Here is a 25,241-nt window from a genome sequence, read left to right on the forward strand (position 1 = left end):
CAAGCTCGTCCCAGTTGCAATGTATGGCTGCGAAAGTTGGACCATAAGGAAGGCCGAGCGTCAAAGAATTGAGGCTTTTGAACTCTGGTGCTGGAGAAGACTCTTGCGAGTCCCTTGGACTGCAAGGCGAACAAACCGATCAGTCCTAGAGGAGATCAACCCTGACTGCACTTTAGAAGGCCAGATCCTGAAGATGAAACTCAAATACTTTGGCCACCTCATGAGAAGGAAGGACTCCCTGGAGAAGAGCCTAATGCTGGGAGCGATTGAGGGCAAAAGAAGAAGGGGACGACAGAGAATGAGGTGGCTGGATGGAGTCACTGAAGCAGTAGGTGCAAACTTAAATGGACTCCGGGGAATGGTAGAGGACAGGAAGGCCTGGAGGATCATTGTCCATGGGGTCGCGATGGGTCGGACACGACTTCGCACATAACAACAACAACAAGCTCGTCCCACAGACACACCCCCATGGGCCATTTCAGGTAAAGAAAAATGCAAAGGGGATGGAAGGCTAAAAACCCACCTTTCCCCATGCCACGGTCCCAATCTGAATCAGGACCCTGCAGCACTTGAACGGTTAGTTCCCTGCAGCTGCCATCTAGCAGCAGGGAATGCAGTTTGGACTGGGGGAGACCAGACCCAGCTCATTTTTTTTAAATTGCAATGTAGACTTTGGTCCTCAGAGATTTAAACATCCAGTGACACTGGGGTAAGAATCCCAAAGAATGATGGTGCTAGCAACTTGGCACTAGTGACCTTCTAGCAAGGCATCCCACAAAGGCAAAAACAAGGTCAGTGCTTCACTAGAGACAAGTTTCAGAAGGTTCAGCCCCTAATAAACAGGGACAGAGTTGGGGGCAGATTTTCATGAGCATAAAATTCCACACTCTTCCAAAATAACATCAGTAAACTACTCCGCATATTGTTTCGGTGTATTGTTAAAGCTCAGGAGGGCCCGGACACTGTATCTCTTGATCTAATTTCAGAGCCAGTTTGGTGTAGTGGTTAGGAGTGCAGACTTCTAATCTCGCAAGCTGGGTTCGATTCTGCACTTTCCCACATGCAGCCAGCTGGGTGACCTTGGGCTTGCCATGGCGCTGATAAAGCTGTTCAGACCGAGCAATAATCTCAGGGCTCTCTCAGCCTCACCTCCCTCACAGGTTGTCTGTTGTGGGGAGAGGAAAGGGAAGGCGACTATAAGCCACTTTGAGATTCCTTCGGGTAGAGAAAAGCGGCATATAAGAACCAACTCTTCCTCTTCTTCCTCTTCCTCTTCTTCTACCCAAGGGTCTCAGGTATGATGGAATAAACCAGGTTGCACATCACCACTTCTTGTGAGTTCAACCACAAGGACTGTACAAGATGCTCAACAGCTGACCTCAGCTTTGGAAGAGATCGTGCGCAAAGCCCAATCCAGGAAAAAGGGAGAGCACTAGATAAGAGTGGAGAATACAACTGAGCCATTGAACTACTAGACAATATCCACAGCAGCCTGCAGTGCTGTTCACGTCCACAAATACAAGCCACCGCCCCCCCCCCCCCCAATTCCCGCTCAAGATCAAAGCGGTGGAAGCGGGCAGAGTTCCCAATTTGGCTACAGTCCGAAAACAATATACAGCCCGAGGAAGGGACACAGACAGTAGGAGACTGAATGTTTTCCATACATGTCCCAGATTCCAAATACAAGTGTAAGCAAAATTAAAGACTCCAACTCACATGCCCTCCCCTTCTCTCCATGCTGACTCAGCATTGCACTTCCGTACAACAGTCACGGATAGGATTCCCAACGGCTCTTTCAGCCAGCTACTGACTGGAGTCTTCCGAATGCCTGTAATCATTTCGAATAAAAACTGTAGCTCTTGCGATCCTCCAGAAATTAAGAGAATGCAGACCAGAAGCGCCTAGATGCTTTAAAGATTTATACATCAATAGTGCTGATCTCACGACACCATTAACTGCATGCTGGTAGCCTGTGCTTAGCACTTACGTTCAATGCTGGTTTATGTCTGCATTCTTCCAGTTAAAGGATCTTAAACAGCAAAACTGGGAACGGCGCTGGTTAAGATTGTTACCCTTTCTTACAGAATACTATTTTTATAAATACATAAAACAGAACAATACAGATAACTTAGATTAACAATAATGAAATGAAACAACAAGCAATATGGAACAGTAAGAAAATGTGGGAAATACTAGGCAGATCACTGGCTTGCAGAAGACTTCCTCAGGGCCAAACGACAAGGGAGCCCATGTGTGTTCTTCATGTATATACAGAAATTCACAGGTAGATCTTATTTTAATGCCAAAAGAGGTAGAATGGTTGGGAGAGACAGACGTTCACGCTTCTCCCCATTTGCCACCCCATACCCCATCAACAGCAGCGGCCTTTCTCTTATCCAGCCCCCAATATGAATGGGGAAGACTTGTGAACAAGCAAAACAGGGCTGCCATGTCAGCATCTAGGGCCATTCCGCATGAGTTTAATGTAGCAGAAGGCTTTCATATAGTAAACGCTACTAATTTAGTGCTCAGTTAACAAGTTGTACTCTAAGTGAACTGATGCTGCGAGGGAAGGGAAAACAGAATGTGAAGCATTCAGAAGAAGCAGCAATTCAAAATGGATCACCTATTCTAATTTACAGCCCTCTTGGGTTTCTCTTCTCCCCCCTCCCCATCTGTCTACCCATATTTCTAACACTGCTGAGGGGGGAGGGGTGTCCAATTTTTGTCAGCTAATTTTCAAATATATATTTATAGAGTGTTTTCATGCTGCTAAGTAGCCATAGGAAAGTACTTTTATGAGATCTCTCACACCCTGCAAATTCCAGGGCCACCCCCAATTAGCAGGGAGGAGGCCAGGAAGGAAAACACCAACCAGCCGCTTGTTCCCGGGACCATCTGCTCGGCCAGAAGCCCTTGCCAAGAGCTCAGCCCACATGGAATGGGAGGGTCTCTGCGGGAAGCAGTGGGGAGAGGCTGGAGATGGGCTTTTTGTGGCACCCGCATGGAAAGAGGCTACTATCCACCTAGAGCCAGGCAAATAGCTTTGCATGGTCTGTGATGGTGACAAAAAACGGCATTCTTCCTTGCCACTGTCGCTTTTCCATTTTTGCAGAGCTGAGGACAGATATTAAAAACAGGCTTGGGGTTGAATGCTGGCCGTATGCTCTTCAAATGAACCTATTTGGCTCGTGTGACTAGACTGTTCCTGTTTCAGCCCTGCCACGGGCAAGTGTGCAATTACATATGAATGAATAACTGGTGGCACATTAGCCTCACTCAGATGCCGCCAATCCGCTCCCGGTTTCTGCCAAACCCTTCTTCCTTCACCCAGACGAGGAGAGCAAGGAAGAGCACCGTTGTTAAGCCAGCAAACCCTGATTGATTGAATTGTGATGCTGGCAAAGAGAGGTGTGCAATTCTCTCCTGCCTTCTGCGACTCTTTGTCATGCCAGAAGAAGAAAGCATGACCCAGAACTACTTCTTAATTTGCAGGCATGACTACATCATCCTTTTTGAGCACTGGTTTATGGCTGTGTGTGAAGTTTCCCTAGTTAAGATTCTGCAGAGAGAGGAGCACGGACGTAATGGCTTGAAGGGATCCGGTCACCAAGAAGCATGGCCAGGAAAAGTCCAACTGTCCAGACTCAGGCAGTGGGCCATCTCTGAAAGCACACGCACATGACTGTAGGATGCTTGTTTTTAAGACAGCCGCTGTTAGGATACCAGCACCACAGTCAGGCTCTTGGTGCTGCAAAGCCGCCCAAGCGGATGCTACTGACTCTCTGGGTGGGAAACCAGATCGAACGGGGCTGCCCGACTGTGGCTTTGGGGCCAAGGTCCCAGGCTGGTGGCTTCTGAGGTTGGAAGAAAACAAGCAGTAACAAAATTGAACCCGTTCCAGATTGCTGAGGGAGGACATGGAAACAATGCCCGGCCCAGCAGCCTGCATTGTTCCCCCTCGTCCCAACATCTGTCCTTGCAGATGGAGGTTCCAGACCATGTGGAATGTCATTCCAAGACTGCAGGTCTCTGGAGCATTGCTTGGCTGGTGTAAAAACAAGGAGGGGGCTCAGATAGTAACTGGGAGCGATGTCAGAAGGGCATCCGAGTCCTACCCACTAGACTTCCAGAAACCACTCCCACATGACAAAAGCTGTTCAGAGAGGTGGGGGTGAGCCTTGGGGGGGGGTGGTATATAAATATACCGTATTTGTCGGCGTATAAGGCGACTGGGCGTATAAGACGACCCCCCAACATTTTCACTCAAAATATGGAGTGAGCCCAGTGGGGGGGAGCTGCTTGCCGCCGCTCGCCCAGTGGGGGGGGGGGAGCTACCACCGCCGCCGCTCGCCCAGTGGGGGGGGGATCTACCGCCGCTCGCCGCTCGCCGCCACTGTGAGCCCAGTGGGGGAGAGCCGCCGCCGCCGCCGCTCGCCACCGCCGCTCGCCCAGTGGGGGGGGAGCTACCGCCGCCGCCGTGAGCTCAGTGTCGGGGGGGGGAGCCGCCCGCCGCCCGCCGCATCCAGACTGGTGCACCCGGCGTATAAGACGGCCCCCCCACTTGGAGGCATGTTTTTGAGAGGAAAAAAGCCGTCTTATACGCCGGCAAATACGGTAATAATAAATCAAATAAGATGGGAGTCATCACCCGGGGGCGCACAAGCAATCTGGCTTGTGCAAGTTTTTTGTACTGTTTCAAATACTTGCAAAACCTGTTTGACTAAAGGCAACAGTGGGGAGGGGGGAGAAAAAGAAATTGGAGCTGGGCAATACTTTAAGAGAGCTGAAAGAAGCTCTTGCAGGATTTCCAAACTTGCCCAGCAGTAGCAGATGTCTGTCAGGATGCCCAGTGCTTCAGATGCCTTTTCTGATGACAGGGAAAGTGAGGAGGAGAGCATTCTTGGTCCATGCCACACCGCCTCCCAGACTGAACGACCTGATCCTAAACGAGGCTTTCTCAACGAGGGTTTTGTGAAACTTTGGGACTTCGTGATGACCCCGGAAGGGTTTTCTCAATGGGTGGGAATCAATTAATTCATATCCTTACCACAGTTCTTCTTATATTTCAGAAAGGGCCATCTGGGCGGCGCTGTCCGGATCGGGAACCTGCTGTCCGGGTGCTGCCCGGGGATAGGAACCCCCGGTCCGGACACTGTTTCTGCCGCTCCAGTGGGCCAATTTGGACGCAGGCACCCGCCTCCACCAACCACGTGAGAGCTGCTCGCCCAGCCTCGCCTGCACACGACTTCTCGTGGCAAGCACGCCACCTCCACCACTTGAGCCCTTCACTCTTGCCTGCTGCCGGCTCCTCTGCTGCTGGGCGGCCGACCCGGCCTCAGAGGCGCCACCTGCGCAGGCACAGCCTCGCTGTGGTTCGGACGCGCCCTGCAGCAACTTACTCCGCCAACCCCCACCTGCCGTCTGCCCCAGTGACCGCGCCTCACCTTGGGAGCTGCCACTTTCCCGCCCTCTGCCACCTGACCCCAGCACCCACTCACCAGGAGCTCAGGCCGCTTGCGCAGCCTGCTCCATGGCGGCAACTATGCGGGCGGCCCGCCACCAATGCACATGGAGTGCCGTTCACACGCGCCTCACACCCCGCCACCGAACACGGCTCCAAACACAAGCCGCAGCAGAGGGCCTGCGCCCACCCCATCTCTTTGCCATGCCCCAGGACAAGCCGTCGCCACCGCCACCACCCACAGACCTCCCCACCGCCAAAACAACACCTGCATAGGAGGACACCCCGCAGTCTTCGCTCTCCTCCCTCCATCTGCGCCCTGCCCTACCTGCAGCTGCCACCACTGCCTTGCTGAGGCTGCCACTGACTCCCAGGTAGGCCTCTGCCTGCCCGCAGCCTGTGCGCGCCCGCTATTGACTTGCCTCCTCCCCGCCCAGGCGGGCTTAAAAGTGGGCTTAAAAGCAAGTGTATATATACTGTGGGCTTAAAAGCAAGTGTGTGCGTATACACACACACACATACACACACACACACACACACACATATATATATAATTTGTTAAACATTTATTGGATGATATGACCATATATAGTGACTGCCCTCCCCAAATGGCCAATGATGGGCCTAGAGAGAGTGGAAGGGGAGGGCCCCGTATGGGCGTGTACACAGCTATGCTTCTCTATCATTCTGCATGATCGTGCTTCTGGGGTTTCTTGAAGCCTGAAGAATGTTTCTGGGGTTTCTCAACAGTCAAGAGGTTGAGAAAGTCTGTCCTAAACACTAACACCAGCCCAGCTTGCACAATAAATAGCAGGCAGTAAGGAGATCCAGTGTCAGGGTCTAAAGCCATCCTCAGCCCAATGACATTACCTCCTTCCCCTTTGTCACTATGATCTGTGAACTCTAATCTGATAGCAAATTGCCAAAACAACAATTCTTAGTCTGACGAAGAGTGCTTGCACTCGAAAGCTCACGCCTTGAATAAATCTTTGTTGGTCTTAAAGGTGCTACTGGTCTTTGATTTTATCGAACAATTCTAACTAATATTGATCAATATCATTTTTAAAGCCAATGTCTGCAACCCATTTTGCAAGGCCCTTCTCGCATATCCAACTTGAGACAGGCTGTATGCAAATTGAGGCCAGGATATTTTTGCTTTCCTTTTATCAATGGCTTAACCTAAGAGGTCTATTCCCACTAATTGATCTCAAGACTGTTATCCACCTAAATGGATTGATCCAGTTAAGAGTCCCCTAGAGATAACAGGTTTCTCACCCAGCAACTTCTCACACTGTCTCATGATTTACCCCACATTCCTGTTGACTGCCTCTCATGTTCTCTGGCCTTAGGGTACCTTGGTCTTCTGTTTTTGCATGGAGTAAGTGAAGGGCTAGGAGGCTGATGGGAACGGACTCCCTACCCAACACTCCCAGTGGAGAAATAAGTCTACAGTGGCCATGTTCAAGGTAGAGTGTCAGGACAGGAGAGTGGAGCTGTAGTGTGCAATGGGAAGTTTGGCCACAAACATCCATGAATGATGATTTGCAATCTCTGTTACTGGAGATTAAACTTCTGGGGATGCTGAGGAAAGATGTTTAAAATTAAGTGTGTGTCCTGAAGTACTACCCTCTCAAGCCAGAACTTTTTTTGGCTAAGACTTGGAAATCCACGGAGACACCCACTATTCTGTCATGGATGGACAAAGTGGCTCACCTCAATAGTCAACAGAAAACTGCTGGAAGAATACCAAGAACAATGGTATTTCTACATGGATTATCTTCACAACTGATCTTTTAAGAAGTTACTCAGACGGAGAGAGGTCGAGGGATGGAGGGATCTGTTATGTGTAACCGTTATCACTATTCTTTTTGTAATTTTTCAAAATAAAAATATTTTAAAAAAAACTTCTGGGGATGCTGCATGGTGGGGTGGTGGAAGTGGTGGGGTGGTCTTAGGGTTGAGCCATGACTGCGCCCCCCCACAGGAGGGAGGGACCGAAAGCACACCCGGCCACGCCTTGGCACCGGAGACAGTCAGGCATCCCTGCCTTTACTTGGCTACCCAGCTGCCCATCATGCCCCAGAGTTCATTGTGACGACTTCTGGGGAGAGGGGGGGGGCTACTGTGTCCTCCGCACAATGGATCTGGAGGGCATGCCATATTATCATTGCCATATATGTAAACTGTATAATCGTGAGCCAGTTATGGGAGCAGTGGTATTCCACCTGGTGGAATGAGCTCCCGGAGGAGCTGTGGGCCCTGTGGGATTTGCCATCCTTCCGCAGGGCCTGCAAAACGGAGCTCTTCCGCCAGGCCTATGGTTGAGGCCGGTGCCCCCCCCTCTTTAGATTGGGCCCCCCTTTACATCTACATCAGCAGTGACCCCTGGGTTTTTCGGATAGTTCTGCCGCCATCAGGTAGGGTGGGTCGGGTGGGTTGGGGATTGTTTTAGATGTTTATGTACTAGGGGTTTTATGGGGGTTTTACATGTTGTTACCCACGAGCCTAAGGGGAGCGGCGGGCTAGAAATCTAATCATCATCATCATCATCTAAGGGCTAATGGGGAGGAGTTAGGGTGGGTCCTGTCTGTGATAAAAACTTTGAAACTAGTAATAATAATAATAATAATAATAATAATAATAATAATAATAATAATAATAATGCCTGAGGAGTTGGAGGTGACCAGGAGGATCCACAAGCTTGGGGGAGCCAGGATGTGCTGTAGCTGTCACCACACTCCCTGGGCTCTTGGTTTGCTGCTCATAGGTAGTTGTGCTCAGCAGGTGTTAGATAGGTGGGTAGATGGTGGTATAAGTGGACAGGTAGATAATTGGTTAGGTAGGCAGATAGATAGTTGGGAAGGTAAGTAGGTAGGTAGCTGGTTAGGTAGGCAGGGAGAAAGTTGGTAAGGTTAGTAGGTAGATCAGTGGGAAGTCAGAGCACCTGACCCAGGACCCAGGGAGCATGTTGGAAGCTACGCCCCATTCAGGCCCCTCCAAGCTTGTGGACTCTAACGGTCATAAGTGTGGGCGCCACTTAGTCCCTGTGGGGGCTCCTGATGCCCATTTCAGTCATCAACTGTTAAGTCCATAGGAAACCTTGTTCCTCTCTAAAACTATGACATTGGAAGGTAGATGGGTGGATGGCCACTTCCCAGGGCCAAAGGGGAGAAGGGTGGACACTGAACAAGACCCAGAAACCATGTCCACAATAAGGCAATACAGTCAGGGGGCTCCACATTGAATTTCACATGTACAGTACCCCAGGAAACAGCTAAACAGCAAACTCAAAGAAATCCAAAGGTTCATGAACAAGGGGAGGGGGTGCATGCAATTTTGGGCTATGTGACATCCCCCAACACGCGACTACCCACAAATCCATCCAACTTCCATTTTCCAGGTTTGTGCCCACCTCTAGTTGCAAGTTGCCCAGATTGCCTTTCGCTGGTTAAAGCTAGTTTACCAGCAGCAGCTGTTCCTGCTCTGGCCACAACCACATGTATTTTGCAATAAAATCTGGATTAGATTACTGTAACACATTCTGCATGGGGCTGCCCTTGACTACTGCACAGAAACTTCAGCCAGTGAAAAATATACCTGCAAGGATCCTTACTGAGGTTCAGGAGCAACTATACAAATTAAGTGAATAAGGATCAATTTAAGCTGCTCTTTTTGACCTTTAAAGGCCTGTGTGTCTTGATTCTAAGGACTCCAGTTTGATCCAGGGAAATGAAGTGAGACAGAAAGGTTTTAAGTAAATAAATTCATGAAAATAAAACAAAGTCTGAGTCTCCACTAGACTGTAAAAGTAAATTGCATGTACAGCCATGATTCAAAGTGGGGTTTATGGAATGAAAAGAGTGCATTTAACCCCTCACCATCCACTCAGGTTCACAAATAGAAACTGAACTTCCTGCACCATTATTAGCTTTTTAAAGAGGGTGGGATGAAAAAGGTTTTAAAAGGAGGTGTACTTTCACATTCCAAATTCCTCAGAACAGCACAAAGAGGCCTCAGTGTTACATCATTCTTGGAGGATAAGCTAAGCTAGCCCCTCTTTCCTTCTCAATCAGCCCCACTTCACTTTTTACAGTGTGATAGAAGTCAGGTACAGGAGTCAACAGATGGCAGGAAGTTTAATGTTCAACCAAATCTCGTTTCGAGCATGGTGAGATGATTCTTGAGAATAGCAAGTTGGTAAAACTGATTAACAGAACTGGGCGCAAACCTTTGCATGAAACTGACTTTGCATGTGGCAAAATGCCCACGAAACCCCTGACATGCTAGAATTGATACCACTTGCAACAGGAAGAGGGAGATGACTATGAGTCCCACGTCATTGTTAAAGCAAATGTCTCTCTCCTATCTCCAATGCTTCCAGGGAAGGGGGGGGGAGCAGTTTGCAGAATGTAATGATGTTTCATCTAATCACATGAGTTATCTGTTATTATTTCTAGCAGCTGCGGCATTTCAAACTTCCAGCTACTGAGATGCTAATGCGTCCAACAGAGCAAAAAGGGGTTTGGCCTCTTACAGCCTCCTGCAGAAGCTGCAAGTCAGCTATCCATACATAGTAGTGTTTCTATGGTCTAGTCTGCGGGAAGGTGTTTTAAGATCTCAGGGGAGCAGAAAAGCAGAGTACTAGTTTCATTGCCCCTTCCCCCAAGGTTATTTGCGGTCCCCTAAGACAGTGCTTCTCAATCTGGGGGTCAGGATCCCTTGGGGGGGGTCGAACAACCCTTTCACAGGGTTGCGGCAGGACGAGCAGCTTGGCTGGGGTAGATCGAGATAGAGCGTTCGTCTGTCTAGAGCAGTGAAAAAGAGACTGGCATGGTGGGGCAAGAGGCAGAACTGAACTGAGAAACCCAGGGGAGAAACCCAGAGGGAAAACAATTTATATACAATCATGAACAGTGGATCTTCACGCCATTGGTCAGTTTCGGTTTAATTTCTGCGAAAGAATACTTGCATAATTATATGATTGGGAGTCGCCACAACAGCAATTAGCTCAAATGTCACAGTCAAGTCAGGGTCCCCCACGACCTTGTCCTACTCATTGAACTGAGTTCTACTGCAAGAACATTCCAAAGAGCAGTCTGACCTGTAAGTGCCAAATTCCATTTCTGAGCCTGGAAGTGAAGTGTGCACTCCTTATGTTTCAGGTGTGATTTTCAGAAATTTTTATCAATAGGCTCAGCAGTCCATGGGGGAAAACAGTTAAGAAAAGGGAGGGGGCATGGAAATGGATTATATCCTCTCTAGGTTTCGAAAGTCCATTGCTAGAGTTGCCATGAGTTGGTTGCAACTTCATAGCACAAATGTACTTACAGTGCAATCCATCAATCCATGAATTGGATCCAACCAGCTTTTCAATTTGTGAAAAAGGTACAAAGGGGTTCCCTGGGATTACTAAAAGGTTCTGCTTAGGATACTGAGACCTCCATGGATAATAGCAATGTGGGACATAAGAAGGAGAATTCGGAAAAAACTGTGTGAAAAATCTGGCTGGATCCAATACAGTTTCTACTACAGGAATCTGCTGGCAGCAGCTCTTTGTACAAAGAAGTTAATAGAGACATTTTGCACTTCCTTGATGAAAATCTATACAATGGGTTAATGACTTTCTCCCCTTCACCTCTTAAATTTGTTTTTCTACTAGGCAGAGTGGCTGTCATTGGAGAGGCTCATAGATCCTGGGGGCCCACAGTAAAGAAATATAAAAAACTTTCCTCCACAGTATTATTGGTGTGGAATTGAGAAAACAAAAATAAACTGTTGGCTGACAGTGAAAGATGGATTATAAAAGAAAATCAAATGGCCGAAATGATTGACACTACCGAACCAGCCAGACACAGAAACTAGCTATGGCACTGAAAGACAGGAGAAGAAAGCATGTTGCCCTGCAGAATGGTCCCTGAAAAGCTAATACCTTGGATGACTCATACAAATGAGCCATAGTACGTGCTGATTAAGCACCCTGCCCCGCTTATCTACCTCTCCAGGGCCACTGTCAATTTGACCTGGGAGGAATTCTCTTCCAGCCTCAAATGTGGCAACAGTTCAGCTCCCTGAACACAAGAAAAACTTTTAATTGTGACAGAAATCCAAGTGGGCATACTCTGCATCTTTTTTCTAGATGTGGCAGCTAGTAGTCCCTGATTTGAGAGCGAGTTTTTTTTTTTGGGGTGGGGGCAGGAGAGCATCCCTTCCAAGTTCACACATAATGAGATACTCACTGGGACAACTCAGCGCTTCTTTGGCTGTGATGCTCTTGTTACAAGCAAAACACATGGTCATTCCGGAAACTGTGATGGAAGTGAAGAGGTGTCCATTGGTGTAGCGGGCATCTTTTTCTTTCTCTTTCATCCTTTCTTTTTCCTTATTCTACATCAGAGGAGACAGAGAGAAATAGAGAGAGAGAGAGACGAGTTAATATCATCAGCAGGCATTCCTTCCCTGGAAATAGTTCTCCACACTTAGACCAAGTTTAAGGACACAGAGGGTTTGTGCCAAAGAAGATTCCCCTGCGCTTTTCATTTACCCCCTCCCCCAGCAAATCTAGAGTATGTCCCACAGTTACTCTTCACCAGTCTTTGAATATGTAAAGGACATTATTCTTCACCAGTTTTTGCATATGCAAAGGACACACAGAGAAATGCATGTTGGAGCTAAAGCAACTGCTTGCAGAGAAGGGCCTTCACCCAGAGAAAGAGCAGATGTTCTGTGTATAAAGGTCCAGGGTTCAGTTCCTGGCATCTCCAGCAAAGGATCTCAGGGAACAGATTTGGGGGGGGAAACCTCTCTCTGCCTCTGCACCTCTGAAAAGTACAGGTTAAATTTGGTGGAAAGTTTTACAAAATAATTCCCCAAAATGTCAAATCTTACAGGGCAACTGTGTAGATATCAACACACTATGAAGTCTCACTGTATTCAGAACTGTGGAGGATGCCATCTGTTCAAAACTGGAAGAACATAAATTCAAGCCAAGGGAATCTGCTAGCTACTCCCGCCCACCCTTCCAAATTAACTCCAGGTATATTATGCAAAAACACACCCTCAACCATGCATTCTCCCAGCAAGTCACTGCCATTCTGTAACACAAAAATCTTTCATGCTAGCCATGTCCTGACAGGAAACTCCTGAAGGCAGGAACATAGGAACTCTGTATTTCTGCAGAAGGAAATAGTTGCTGTGCCCAGACCAGCAGGGACTGTTAAAGAATCTCAGCTCTACAGAGTTTCAAGAACCTGAAGGTAAGGTTAGATAAGACATGGGAAGGTAAAGTGAACTGAATAATATTTGAATAATAATTGAGTAATAAATAGCAGGTGCATCTCCCCCCCCCCTTCAGATCTGGGCCGCAAGATGGAGGGGAGTTCATTCTTCCCACTTCCATGTCATTTTCCATTTTCCCTAAAGCAGTTGTGTGTCTCACTGGGAGAAATGCAGGTCACCTTTATGGATGACCGGTTTCTCTCAATGGACCAAACAGCAACTGTAGCTGACCATTTGAGGTGGGGAGAGTGGCACAGGGGGGAAAGAGCTAAATTCTCCTTTCCTGTACAGTGCAGCACTGATCCAAATGAGGTGCTATTTAGCAGTTCAAAGGACACAAGACCCATTCATGGGTCTTCTAGCATCTTGTCTAGTTTGACCCTGAAAGTCCTTTGCCCAGAGCAAGAACTGCCTCTCACAGTACAAACCAACCCATGCAACCCTAGAGAGCATGCACACCAAAATCAAATGTGATGCCCTAAAGTGCCTATCAAATGCGTCATCCAGATGGCTCGAGGAAGTAAGCCAAACCTCAAAGATGAACACCATGCAAACCCCTAGTGCAAAATGTAACCACCCACCCAATCAATGAATCACACCAAGCAAAACAAAAATGAATTAGGGACCACTGCATGCCGCCAATCTCATCAATGCCTGGAGAAAGACATTTGCTCCCTTCATGCTAGGAACCCCCTCCCAAAAGCAAACACCGACATCACACAACACCTAGTATATAAGACAGTTGTTAATCCAGCCAGGGTCCTCCTCACGCACCTTTCCAACAGTGGCTCTCCGATACGGCTGCCGCCCATTCCAGTTTGCCCCTGCTATGGGGGGATCCCGAGAACAGCTTCCTGAAACTCCAAGCCTGAGCTGCCTCTCGTACACTGAAGGGTAACTCATGGTGTCTTTGGGAAAGGTGCTGCTGAATTACCTGAATGCACCCCCCACAAGCACACACTCCCTTCCAGTAATGTCACTCAGTGCAGAAAAGGAAAAGCCAGCATGCAGACTAACTTGACTCTGCAAAGCCCAGACTGAAGAGATGCAAAGAGGAGGCGGAAGGTGGGGAATTTCCACCCCCCCAAAAAAAAAAGACACCCATGCAGTTCATCCTTTCTTGTATCTCTCTGCTTCCAATAACCATGACAACCGTGTGTCTAGCTGAGAAATTCTACCACCACCACCATCACACGTGCCTAGCTGCACTGTCCTGAGCATTCAACAGCCCAAAAGAGAAAGGTTTTCTTTTCTCATGCCTCCCATTGAGGGCGGGCATCACCCATCGTGGGGAGAATCGCATCAAAATGACTATCAGAAGTGGGCTTCAGGCAGACATGATTACATGACTCAACTGGAGCGGAAACAGAAATGGAAGGTGGGGAGGATGGAAGACTTCAGTCACGCTCCCCTACCTCAAATCTGCTTTTAACAAACCAACAAAACTATCTTTTTTAGCGATGCTCTCCACTTGATAGAATCACAGAATCATAGAGTTGGAAGGGATCTCCAGGGTCATCTAGTCCAACCCCCTGAAGAATGCAGGAAATTCACAACTACTTGCCCAGATGATGCCCCCCCCCCAAAAAGCCCCCAGAATATCTGGCCAGTGAGGCATGCTTCCAGAATTAGCTGGGTAGGCACAGACTCTAAAAACAAATAATGTGTGTGTGTACATGCTAATTTGGCCACAAAAGGACCTTGATTACTTTTGAACAGTGCTGGGGATTTCCTCTCTGTGTAATCCACTTTGAGACCAAGTGAGAAAAGTGGACAATAAGTAACAAACAAATAAATATATAAACCTTCCTGAGCTTACAAAGCTGCACTGGCTTACAAAGTGTGGGGCTATTTGACCAAGCAAGCTCAGTTCTTGCACTTGTTGTTGTTGTTAGGTGTGAAGTCATGTCCGACCCATCGCAACCCCATGGACAATGATCCTCCAGGCCTTCCTGTCCTCTACCATTCCCTGGAGTCCACGCACTACCTCAACTGCAACTGAAGTTTTTGGTTTTGTTTTTAACAGGGATTCTGGAGATTAAACTGGAAGCCTCGGCTACTGAGACTGAGAGCCAAACTAAACGTTAAAGGCAGCCTTGGGACAACTCGTGGCTGTTGACAACATTCTAGATGAGAACGTAGCCATCTAAAAACTGCCAAGGGAGTACCCCAGGTGTGGTGGCACCAGGTGATCTTGTTTCCCTGCCATGCACATGCCTTTTAAACGGCTATTTTGGCACTTGAAAAGGCATGTGAGGGGGGGCGGACGATCCCATGGTGCCGTCACACCGTGGGATCAGGCCCTCGTGGCAATTGTTGAACCGCTAAGTTCTTGTCTAAAATGGCATCTGCAGCTAGAGGTTGTCACGTGCCTGCCCATAATGTGTAATGGTCTCTGAGGGCTGTAAACAAGGGGATACTGTTGGCTTTCTGGCCTCAAAGCCCTCATCAGGCAGAGAAGGAAGCAGGAGGAAGGTGACACATCACCTCCCATGACTGGCAATCTCCACGAAGCCTCCTGATTGGCCAGGCCCAGTGTAAATATCACCCTTCAGGCCTTCTGCGGGTGTCACTGCACGTCTCCTGCATCTCTAGGGAGTGTGTTTCAATTCTGAAGTTAGGTGGGCTTGCCCAAAGACTGCCTCTGATGTCAGATTTCAAAAGTGGGAAGGATCAACCTGAATACTAAAACCATCAGCGGCCTCCGGCCCCTTCCACTGTGGTACCTTGGACTCACTGGAGGGAACATTGGTGCAGGATCCGAGAGGGTTAAGTGTCTGCAAACCTTATGATCAGATTAATGTACAGCAAGGCAAATGTGTTGTCATGGCAGCCTGCTGCGAGAAAGAGGAAGCGAGACAAGGACTTCCTGTTGCCAAAGAGCTGAGCGATAACGCAATAGAAGCCCAGCTATTTTTGATTAGAGAGCTCTCCTAGCTTCGCATGTCTTGGCAACTGAGGGAGGAGGCTGCTTTTCTAAAGAAAGTGCGCAACAGACTGGCATTAGCACAGAACGGTCCTTGGCTGGGCCGCCACGGCAAGGCCAAATATTCACATATCAAATGAGGTGGCACATACGACGGTGCTGCAAGAAGCAGCATGTTTATTCCTCCACTGATATCTAAAGACAATGGTAGGAACCCAATACTTCCGTTCCCGTTTCTCTTAAGCCAGAAGATATTCAGACTCTCTGACTTTGGAGAACCCTTTCCCGATTTGCTACTGTGGCCCATTAACCGCCAAAATGGCGATTTCAGGTCACATGGAAAACGTGGAGGGGGAAGAAGCAAAGCAAACCGCTTACGCACGGGACAGGACGCAATGGCGGCAAAACCCAGAGTAACCGATTATGCACGCGGCGACCCTGGCACTGCTTCTGGTTGCGCCCCGGTCGCCCGGAAGCTCTGCTTTCTTCCGCGTTTTTCGGTGGCATGCACCGAATCTGCAGCCGGTTGCAGCCAGCGCCATGCGTTATCGGTGATTTTAGGCAATGCCATTCCACCCCGAATGCGGACCTTCCCCTCCGTGCATAATGGGTCTGTGCGTTGACAATGATCTGAGGAAGTGTTCTGAGACGTACACTCATTTCCTGTGCGTGCTGGCCAAGTTCATGGGGCCTGACAGCCATATGTGGACTAAGCGTGCATGCTGGAACTCAACCACACACACAAACACACACACACACCACACACCACTATGGGTATACACAGCAAGGGCAGGGAGGGTGGTTTGGTCAGACATGTCATCTTGGTGTGGCCAGATAAGCCCCTGGTAACCTTCTGAGGAAGTCTGAGCTTCTTTGGAACACTGTCTAGAAAATTTTCCCATGTCCCTGTGAATGTCTGCAAAGACAGTGATAGAAAATCTCAGACTGGTGATGTCTGTTGCAAGGACTTTTTTTGGGGTGGGTGGGGGATCAGATGCCAGAACTCAGGGGAGCATAGCTTGGAAGCTGTGGGTGGAGCCTTGGGGTATTTGTTGGGGGCAGAAAGCACCTGGCCAGAAGAGTCTGGCTGTGCCTGGGGCACAATAAATCGCAAATACCCTACAACAGGGGTGGGCAAATTGCAGCCCGTGGGCCACATGCTGCCTGCTACAGAGATTTTTGTGACTCACCAAGACAGTCAGAAAAATCCGCCTTGAACCCAGGTCTCCTTCCAGTGTGCAACCGAATATTGGTCTCATAGTTTCCACTAGGATGGCTATGTCAATATGCATGCATAGTGTAGATATGCGCTTCTCCAGTTGATCTGGTTAATTTCAATTTTGACTTTGCAACAGTAAATGTATAAATTTCCAACTTTAGTGAAATGATGAACCCTCCGGAAAAACGCCTACGACTAAGCTAAAAAAAAACCCTGCCACATGGAACCACTGAGAGCTCTTCCCATGACATGCAAACACAGGCAAACCGGGCTTAAGCAATTAGCCAGCATATCTTAGAAGAAGAGTTGTTTTTATACCCTGCTTTTCACAACCCGAAGGAGTCCCCAAATGGCTTACAATCACCTTCCCTTCTTCTCCCCACAACAGACACCCTGTGTGGTAGGTGAAGCTGAGAGAGCTCTGAGAAAAACTGCTCTGAGAGAACAAATGTATCAGGGCTGTGACTAGCCCAAGGTCACCCAGCTGGCTGTGTGTGGAGGAGTGGGGAATCAAACCCAGCTCACCAGATTAGAAGCCACTGCTGCTAACCACTCCACCACTACCTCCCTAGAGGCTGCCCATCACATCTTCCGCATCAGACAGCATCTTCTACACTCCAGCATCTACCTGCATGTTCAGGCAGCAAGGGCACACAAGGCGACGACCGTGTTAGTGACTTCCTTCATAGTTGCAGAACCTGCTCGGCTACACGCTTCCCCGGAGTCTGAGCCAAACTTTCTCTCACATCGTAAGAATTTGAAAAACAAAAAAGACTGATTTGAGGAGGTTAAGAATTTGTGCAGAAAATACCCACAAAAACTGGGGGCCCAGGTCCCTCACACTGTGGTCTACTAGCCTGCTATATCCTTGATCGTTACGCATCCAGAATGCTGTACTAACCATAGCTCAGCAGTTGTCAGGTGATACAAGGCGCCAATGGGAGCACCTGGCCCTAGTTCACCTCCAGATTGGCTTTTCAGTTTGAGAAAGGAGTCAGAAGACGATGCTTTCACACACGCTGCCCTTGCAATCTACTTTCAGTGCTGTTTGTAACTGGATTATACTCTTTGGAACAGCAAAATCCACCTGCAAACCATTGTTGAACTGCACTGAAAGAAGACTGGAAGTGGATTACTTGGGGGGGGGGGTGAAAGCAGAAGCGACTGCCCAATTCAACTGCAGCTGCCCTCCCAGCTAGCTTGCTTCACTTCTGCCCTGGTAATGTATTCGTTTGCTGCTGGCTTCCTGCTTGCTTGGGTGACGGCCTTGACCAGGGGTAGTCAAACTGCGGCCCTCCAGATGTACATGGACTACAATTCCCAGAAGCCCCTGCCAGCATCTGGAGGGCCGCAGTTTGACTACCCCTGGCCTTGACTTTGTTTCACTGCTTCTTTATCCAGACTTGAATATTACTGTTTAAAACACCATTGGCCCCAAGCTTTGGGGATACATCATACATAAAACTTCAAACTTAGTCACTGCTAATATCAGTCCAAAGAAGCCCAGAGGCCGTTGCAGAAAAGATGCCAAGTTTTGTATCCTCCATTAGACAAGGCCGCCCAGACAAAGAGGTCTTTTGTTCTCTGCTGACAGCCCGCAAGACCTCTGCCCTGATAGGAGCAAGCCTGTCGGTCCCTCGCAGCCGAGATGAGCTATCGGGTCTCCGGAGCAGCCAAAGGAGGGACCTCAGCAGAACAAATATGTTATTTTGTGCTGTTTGGATTGCAGCCAGAAGTGAAGGCTGCAGCCGTTGTGGCATCAGCAGAGGGAGGAAGCTGGCAGGACAAGTATGAAAAAAAAAACACACGAAACACCACTCCCTTTTCCTACTGTAGAGTTCGAAACCAATGACACCAGAGGATCATTAGGGAAAATGAATGGAAAACAGAAATATTTTGAGGATTTATAGAATACCTTTGAAGTGCAAGCTGTTACTTAGAGGAGTTAACAACCTCTTCTTTATCTGGGAAGGGAAAGGCAGGGAGAAGAAAGTGAGTCCCTTGAAGACAGGCTGGTTCTAGGTACTGTCCAAAGCAGAGCCGTCGATTCTTTGAGAAAGAAGCCGAATGAAAAGAATCCACAGGGCTGAACAATACAATATTTTTAAGTAATAAAGATTCTGGTGCTTATTTCATACAAAGGTGCAACCAAAACGAGTTCCCAGGTATCATGCCCGTTTTCACAACAGACATTTTCTTCGAAACAGTAATGTGATATTAGAATGTAGAAGAATACTCGATTTTTACTGAAACATACCTCAGCAACAGGAATATGTACCCTTTTTGGCTTCTCTGTTTCAAAAAGCAAGTTGTTTTGGTTGCTCTCCTTTGTATGAAATAAACACAAGAATCTTTACTACTTTATTCAGCCCTGTGCTGACACAACCAACACCACATCGAAGTATGTTTACCCTGACCTGGATAGCTCCAGCTAGCTCAATTTCAGATCTCAGAAGCTAAGCAGGGTCAGCCCTGGCTAGGACGGGAGGCCTCCAAGGCATACCAAAGTCATGACATGGAGACAGGCAATGACAAACCACCTCTGAACATCTCTTGCCTTGAAAACCCTCTGGAGCAGGAGTCCCCAACCCCCGGTCCGGGTACTCGGACCAGTCCTGGGATCAGTCGGTACCGGTCCGAAGCTCCTCCTTGTCCTCCTCCCTGGCTGCTGCCTCGGGGACTGCCCTGCCACTCTGCCGCCGGCTCACCTTTGGTGCTCTCCAGCAGCCACCATGGCTGGGGCTCCCCCTCAGCGTGGCACTGCGCGGCTGCTGCTGGCAACGACCCCCAGTGGGCAGTGGGAAGTCAGGGGCACCGGCGGGAAAGCAAGTGGAGCAGGGGCTCAGGTGGCAGCAACGTCCCTTGGCAAAAGACAACCCCCCTCCCCCGGGCCTCAGTAAAATTGTCAAGCGTTGACTGGTCGCTGGTGATAAAAAGGCTGGGGATCACAGCTCTGGAGTAATCATAAGCCAACCTGAGACTTGATGGTCCTGTCCACCACCAGATATTTAACTGACGTGGAGGTCCATTCTTCCCATAATCAGCTATGGCTCCATCTTTTCTTCCCTTTCCTATGTTCCTGACAGCAATTTCTTTTTTCAACTGCAAGGGCCTAGGGGCAGTGATCTTGTAAGCTGCCAGGCACACTAATTGAATGTGAACTACCATATTCTCAGTTGTCCTCCATTCCAACCACCCCACCCGCTTCTTAACTGGTCTATGTCTGGTGAGAAAAGACAAGAGGGAGGGATTGTATAGACAGTGTCTATTCTCTTCAACCCCCTGCTGGGTTGGTGCATTTGGCAGAATAGAAGAATAGACCAGCTGGCTGGCAGTTTGCCCAGTATGCGAATATAGATTTAACAGACACAGATCTGCAGAGCATGGAGTAAATTGGGTGAGGATGTGACCCACTTATTTTGGACAGAACGCTGAAGTTCTAATCTTGGCTTGGAGGAGGCAGAAGATGTTGCAGAAGAGTCAGAGGGTGGGAAATGTGGCAGCTTATAAGGGCTTTCTGCAATCCTCGAAACCCTTTCACTAGAAATGCCAGAAGCCAAACCTGGGACTTTGTGTGTACATAGCACATACCTGTACCATTATGCTCAAAGGCCATCCCATTCCTTAGACAGGCCCTCTCAGAGACTTGTTAGATCAAACCAATGATCCTGCTACTGCAACATTCTTAACACTGGCCAATCAGGGCTCCTCTTAGGAAACCTTTCCCCCCTCCCATAGCTGCAAGACCTTTTAATTTGGGGAAGCTTCCAATGAGAGCTTCTCATTTTAAAGTACTAGGTCCGTTTGTTATTTTTGTTTGAACAAACCAATACTTCTAATTTTAAATTCCATAAATATGTCAAACAGCTCAAGTTTATATGTGAACAAAGTTGTAAATGATATGTTTTATGTTCTTGAAAAGCAGTACAGGACCTCCGTGGTCTGGGACCCACATATCTCAAGGACCGCCTTTCACCTTATGTTCCCCGCAGGGCTTTGCACTCTGTGAGTACAAATTTGTTGGTGATTCCCAGCCCTTGGGAAATTTGCCTGGCCCTGGCCCTGGCCCCAACCTGGTGGAATGAGCTCCCATAAGAGCTGAGGACCTTGCAGGAGCTTTCGCGGTTCTGTAGGGCCTGTAAGACGGAGCTCATCCAACAGGCCTTTGGCTGAGGCCAGGGTGCGAAATATCTAGGCTCCTTTAATTGTGTGCTCAGGTGTCCTTAAGCATTTGAGTGCATTGCTCAAATAAGTAAAGGGACCTTGCTGCTGTTTCAATGCCCTCTCCTTTTTCCTTCTGCAAAAGCCTTGCCCCTCCTTCAAAGGCAGACTGGCCATTTAACTAACAGGGAACATTCCTGGTGGGCTGCTACCCTGGAGAGTGGCTGGGAAAAACAAAGCCAAGCCCTAGGAACTCTGCTTAGTACTGAAGGGTCCATTCAGGTAGGCTTACCAACCTCCAGGTGTTAGCTGGAGACCTTCCAGAATTACAATTGCTCTCCAAAACAGAGATAAGTGGAGGAAAGGCTGCTTTGGCATTATACCATGCTGAGGTTGATCCCATCCTTCCAACCCCACCCTCTTAAGCTCCCCCCCCCAAAAAAAAAAACCAAAAATGTGCAGGCATTTCCCAACTGATTCTCAGGCTGGCTAGCTCCTGGTTCAATTTGACTTCTCAGCCAATGGCTGCCTTCCTTCAAGTCTAATGAAAACTGGAATTCTATCAACCATGATTCACGAAATGCTTCAAGTGCCTAGCATGCCAGAAATATTAGTAAGATTCCCACCAATATTTTTCTTATAGAACAAAAGCAGCTGAGCAATACTTACAGGTTTCAGAAGCAAAGCATTTGTGAAGAGCAGCTGGGGGGGGGGGGACTGGAAAGTAAATGTTGCTAGCTTTCTGAGGGTTTAACTTAAAACTCTTGCCCCCTAAATTCACCCCTAAATTCAGGCTCAGTGAGAATGAGCACAAGAGAACCAGGGAGGGGAGGGGAATCAGTACCAGGCATCAGCAACCAAGAAGCCTTCAACAGAGGCATAAAACAGGGCCAATCCAGTCTATACTTGTCAGCCCTGGAAAGGATCCAAAGGCCACCTGGACACAGCCCCTCCCCAAAAGGCAAGACCACCCACTCACCAGCATCACCTCTGCATTCAGACTCAGCCATCACAGTCCCGACTTTAGAAAGAGAACAAAGTAGGCAAGTCAACGGCCTACCCAATAATCTTCAGAGAATGTTAACAGAAACATTACGGAGCTTCCCCTCTAAGCTCTGGTTTCCATTGAAGTGGTTGACCTGTCACTTCAGATTACACAATGGAACGTTCCTCGAAACAAAACAAAAAACCAGACACTGATCGTTCGCACATGTGGGACAGGTGCTTTCTCCTTCCCATGGTAATTTTCTGTGCACAAGGGAGGGGAAAAAATGATATGGAGCCTTGAAGGCAAATTTTTTCACATGAGGACTATAGCCTGGAAACGGGTGCAGCACGTTAGTGAGAATTAGACTTCAGCTTCCCCTGCTTGTAAAAATAAGAGCATAATCCCCCTTGTCTGTGTGTTTTTGCCTACTGGGATTTAAATTTCTGGTCTCCATCAAAGCGCAGCTGCAGCTTCTACCGGAAAACCTTCCCACTTTTGTTTGCAAGTCGAGCAGACAGGACAATTTTGATAGGTCTGGCTTCTCCTGCCATAGCTGTGGGAGGATGGGACAAACTGAAGGGTGCTTAAATCCTCTCGTAGCTACACTACACATGGAATCTCCAGGGCTGAAGAGGCAGGGAGCGGGACCTTTTAAGTGTTGTCCTGGTGGCTGTAGAACAATCTTACTCTCACCTCTTTTTGTAAGCCAACTCAAGCCTATAGAGAGATGGAGGTAAAGCATGTTTTGAATATAGTGAACAATATAGCAACTCTTGAGGGCTAGAGAGCTGTTGAGATTTTGGACTAGGACCATTTATTTGTTCCCGGGAACTAGGACCACTTATTTGTTCCCGGTTTCCTTTTTAGCTTCAGGGAGAAAAGCAATTGGGGGGACAAACAAGAAAATGTCGCCTGGGGAAACAGTTAAGCATCGCTTCCACCAACCACTTGGGGAAGGCACTGGCAAACCACCCCGTATTGAGTCTGCCATGAAAACGCTAGAGGGCATCACCCCAAGGGTCAGACATGATTCGGTGCTTGCACAGGGAATACCTTTACCTTTACCACCAACCACTGCCGCAAAAGTAGATTCATAGCTCACTTCTAGCAACCTTTCAGTTAAAGAAAAAAGTTGGGAGACGGATCTTGTGTGGTTGCGTGATCATTTCCCTCTGCTTCCCCTTGCTCAACTTGGACTCCACTTAAAAGACAACACTGCTGTTCAATATCATATTCCAACTGCGTTCATTTATCAAGGCGATCAGGTACACCTAACGCAAAAACCAGTAATATTAAAAAAGGGTGGGAGAGCACCTAAAGCAAAAAAACTGTTTGGTCATTTTTTACATGTATATATGCCGAGCGAATTTATCTAAGTATTTAGAGTGCTTTTAAAACGAACAGAAGTAGGTACCAAGTGAATTTCTGCAGGGAGCGTGTTTCATATGCAACCTTTATTCATTTATTATCAAAATATTTATACCCCAGTTTTCCTCTTCATTCAAAGAGGTTCGTGGCTGAAATGCCACTATAGAACACCACCCGTTTCTGGACACTCTTAAGAGCAACTGCACACAAAATGCATTGTGGTAACCTGATCTGCATGTAATCAAAGTTGTGCTTGTGCACACAATACCATGTGTATACACATATGTATACACATATGTATATGTTGTTCCTTGTTCGTATGTAAACCGCCCTGAGCCTCCGGGGAGGGCGGTATATAAGTATGATAAATAAAAAAAATAAAAAAAAATATGTACAGCCATCATGCTTCCAAAAAGGCACTCCACTCTACACACTGCAGGTAGTGGCCACCTGAAATGACAGGCATATTGTTCTCCCACCTTCAACCTCAGCCAAAGCAAAACAATGAACATATTTGGGTGCTGAAGGAAGCAGATGTATTGCCCCAAGTTATTATTGTAAAAATAAGTTACTTGTATTGTTTCTGCTTTATGTGAACCTCCCTGAGCCTTCGGGGGGGGGGTGATATATAAACAAACAAACAAACAAATAAGTTCCCTCCTGAGTCCAACCACTGCATCAATTCGTTCATAATCGTACAAGTACAGAATCGCACATACACTTCCAGGATGCCTACTCTCTGCTCTTCGCCCCTGGTACCAAGAGTTTCAGTGCCTCTGAAGATGGAGGTTTCATTAAAGCATCACATTATTTCTACCTGCATTGCATTATCATTACAGAGAAGGCTAAAGGTAAAGGTATCCCCTGTGCAAGCACCGAGTCATGTCTGACCCTTGGGGGGACGCCCTCTAGCGTTTTCATGGCAGACTCATTACGGGGTGGTTTGCCAGTGCCTTCCCCAGTCATTACCGTTTACCCCCCAGCAAGCTGGGTACTCATTTTACCGACCTCATGGACAGACAGCTTCAGACAGCATTTCTGCTGCTTAAATAGACAGATTCCTTCCCTGACCCAAAGGACTTACAATCTAAATCACCGGGCAGTGATATCAGTGCTCTCTCAGCCTCACCTACCCCACAGGGTGTCTGTTGTGAGGAGAGGAATGGGAAGGCGACTGTAAGCCGCTTTGAGCCTCCTTCGGGTAGGGAAAAGCGGCATATAAGAACCAACTCTTCTTCTTCTTCTAAATGCCAACAGAAGGACATAATTTTATGCTATTTGACAGCACAGCACGTTATAGCATGTGTATGTGTTTACTAATCACAAACAATTGTGTAGATTTAGTTGTATACATCCACACAATCACCCCTACAGTTATAGAATCATAGAATCATAGAGTTGGAAGGGACCTCCTGGGTCATGTAGTCCATTTAGGCGCCTTGGTCTCAAACAAACCTACACAGAATCATAGCTGTACACACACATGCACACACACAATTAAACACATATTCCACCTTCTATAGCAGGGGTGGCCAAACTGTAGCTCTCCAGAAGGCCATGGACTACAATGACCATGGGCCCCTGCCAGTTACATGTTAGTAATTGTAGTCCATGGACATCTAGAGAGCCACAGTTTGGCCACCCCTGTAGCCTAGGGTTGCCGAACTCCAAGTGGGGCCTGGAGAGTTCCCAGAAATACAGCTGATTTCCAGACTACACAGATCAATTCCTTGGAAGAAGACAGTTGTTTTGAAGGAAAAACATATGGCATTAAATTCTACTAAGGTCCCTCCCCAACCTTCAGCCTCCACCGGGAATTTCCCAACTCCTCGAATAATCA

The 25,241-nt window shown here is 47.9% G+C and overlaps 1 protein-coding gene across 11 annotated transcripts in view; it reads right to left on the minus strand.

The window, feature by feature from the left end:
• ARHGEF2 (Rho/Rac guanine nucleotide exchange factor 2) overlaps positions 1-25,241 on the minus strand; it is a 186,277-nt gene that overhangs the window by 38,357 nt on the left and 122,679 nt on the right. For 10 of the 11 annotated variants that reach the window (XM_077326856.1, XM_077326866.1, XM_077326894.1 and 7 more), the window contains one exon: positions 11,701-11,848. In XM_077326856.1, coding sequence (XP_077182971.1) covers positions 11,701-11,848 — 148 coding nt within the window. Of the gene's footprint in view, positions 1-11,700; positions 11,849-13,513; positions 13,726-25,241 lie in introns of those variants that run through there. The other variant, XM_077326921.1, reaches the window with a different exon arrangement.

Source organism: Paroedura picta, chromosome 1, assembly GCF_049243985.1.
Source record: "Paroedura picta isolate Pp20150507F chromosome 1, Ppicta_v3.0, whole genome shotgun sequence".
Taxonomy (NCBI): Eukaryota; Metazoa; Chordata; class Lepidosauria; order Squamata; family Gekkonidae; genus Paroedura; species Paroedura picta.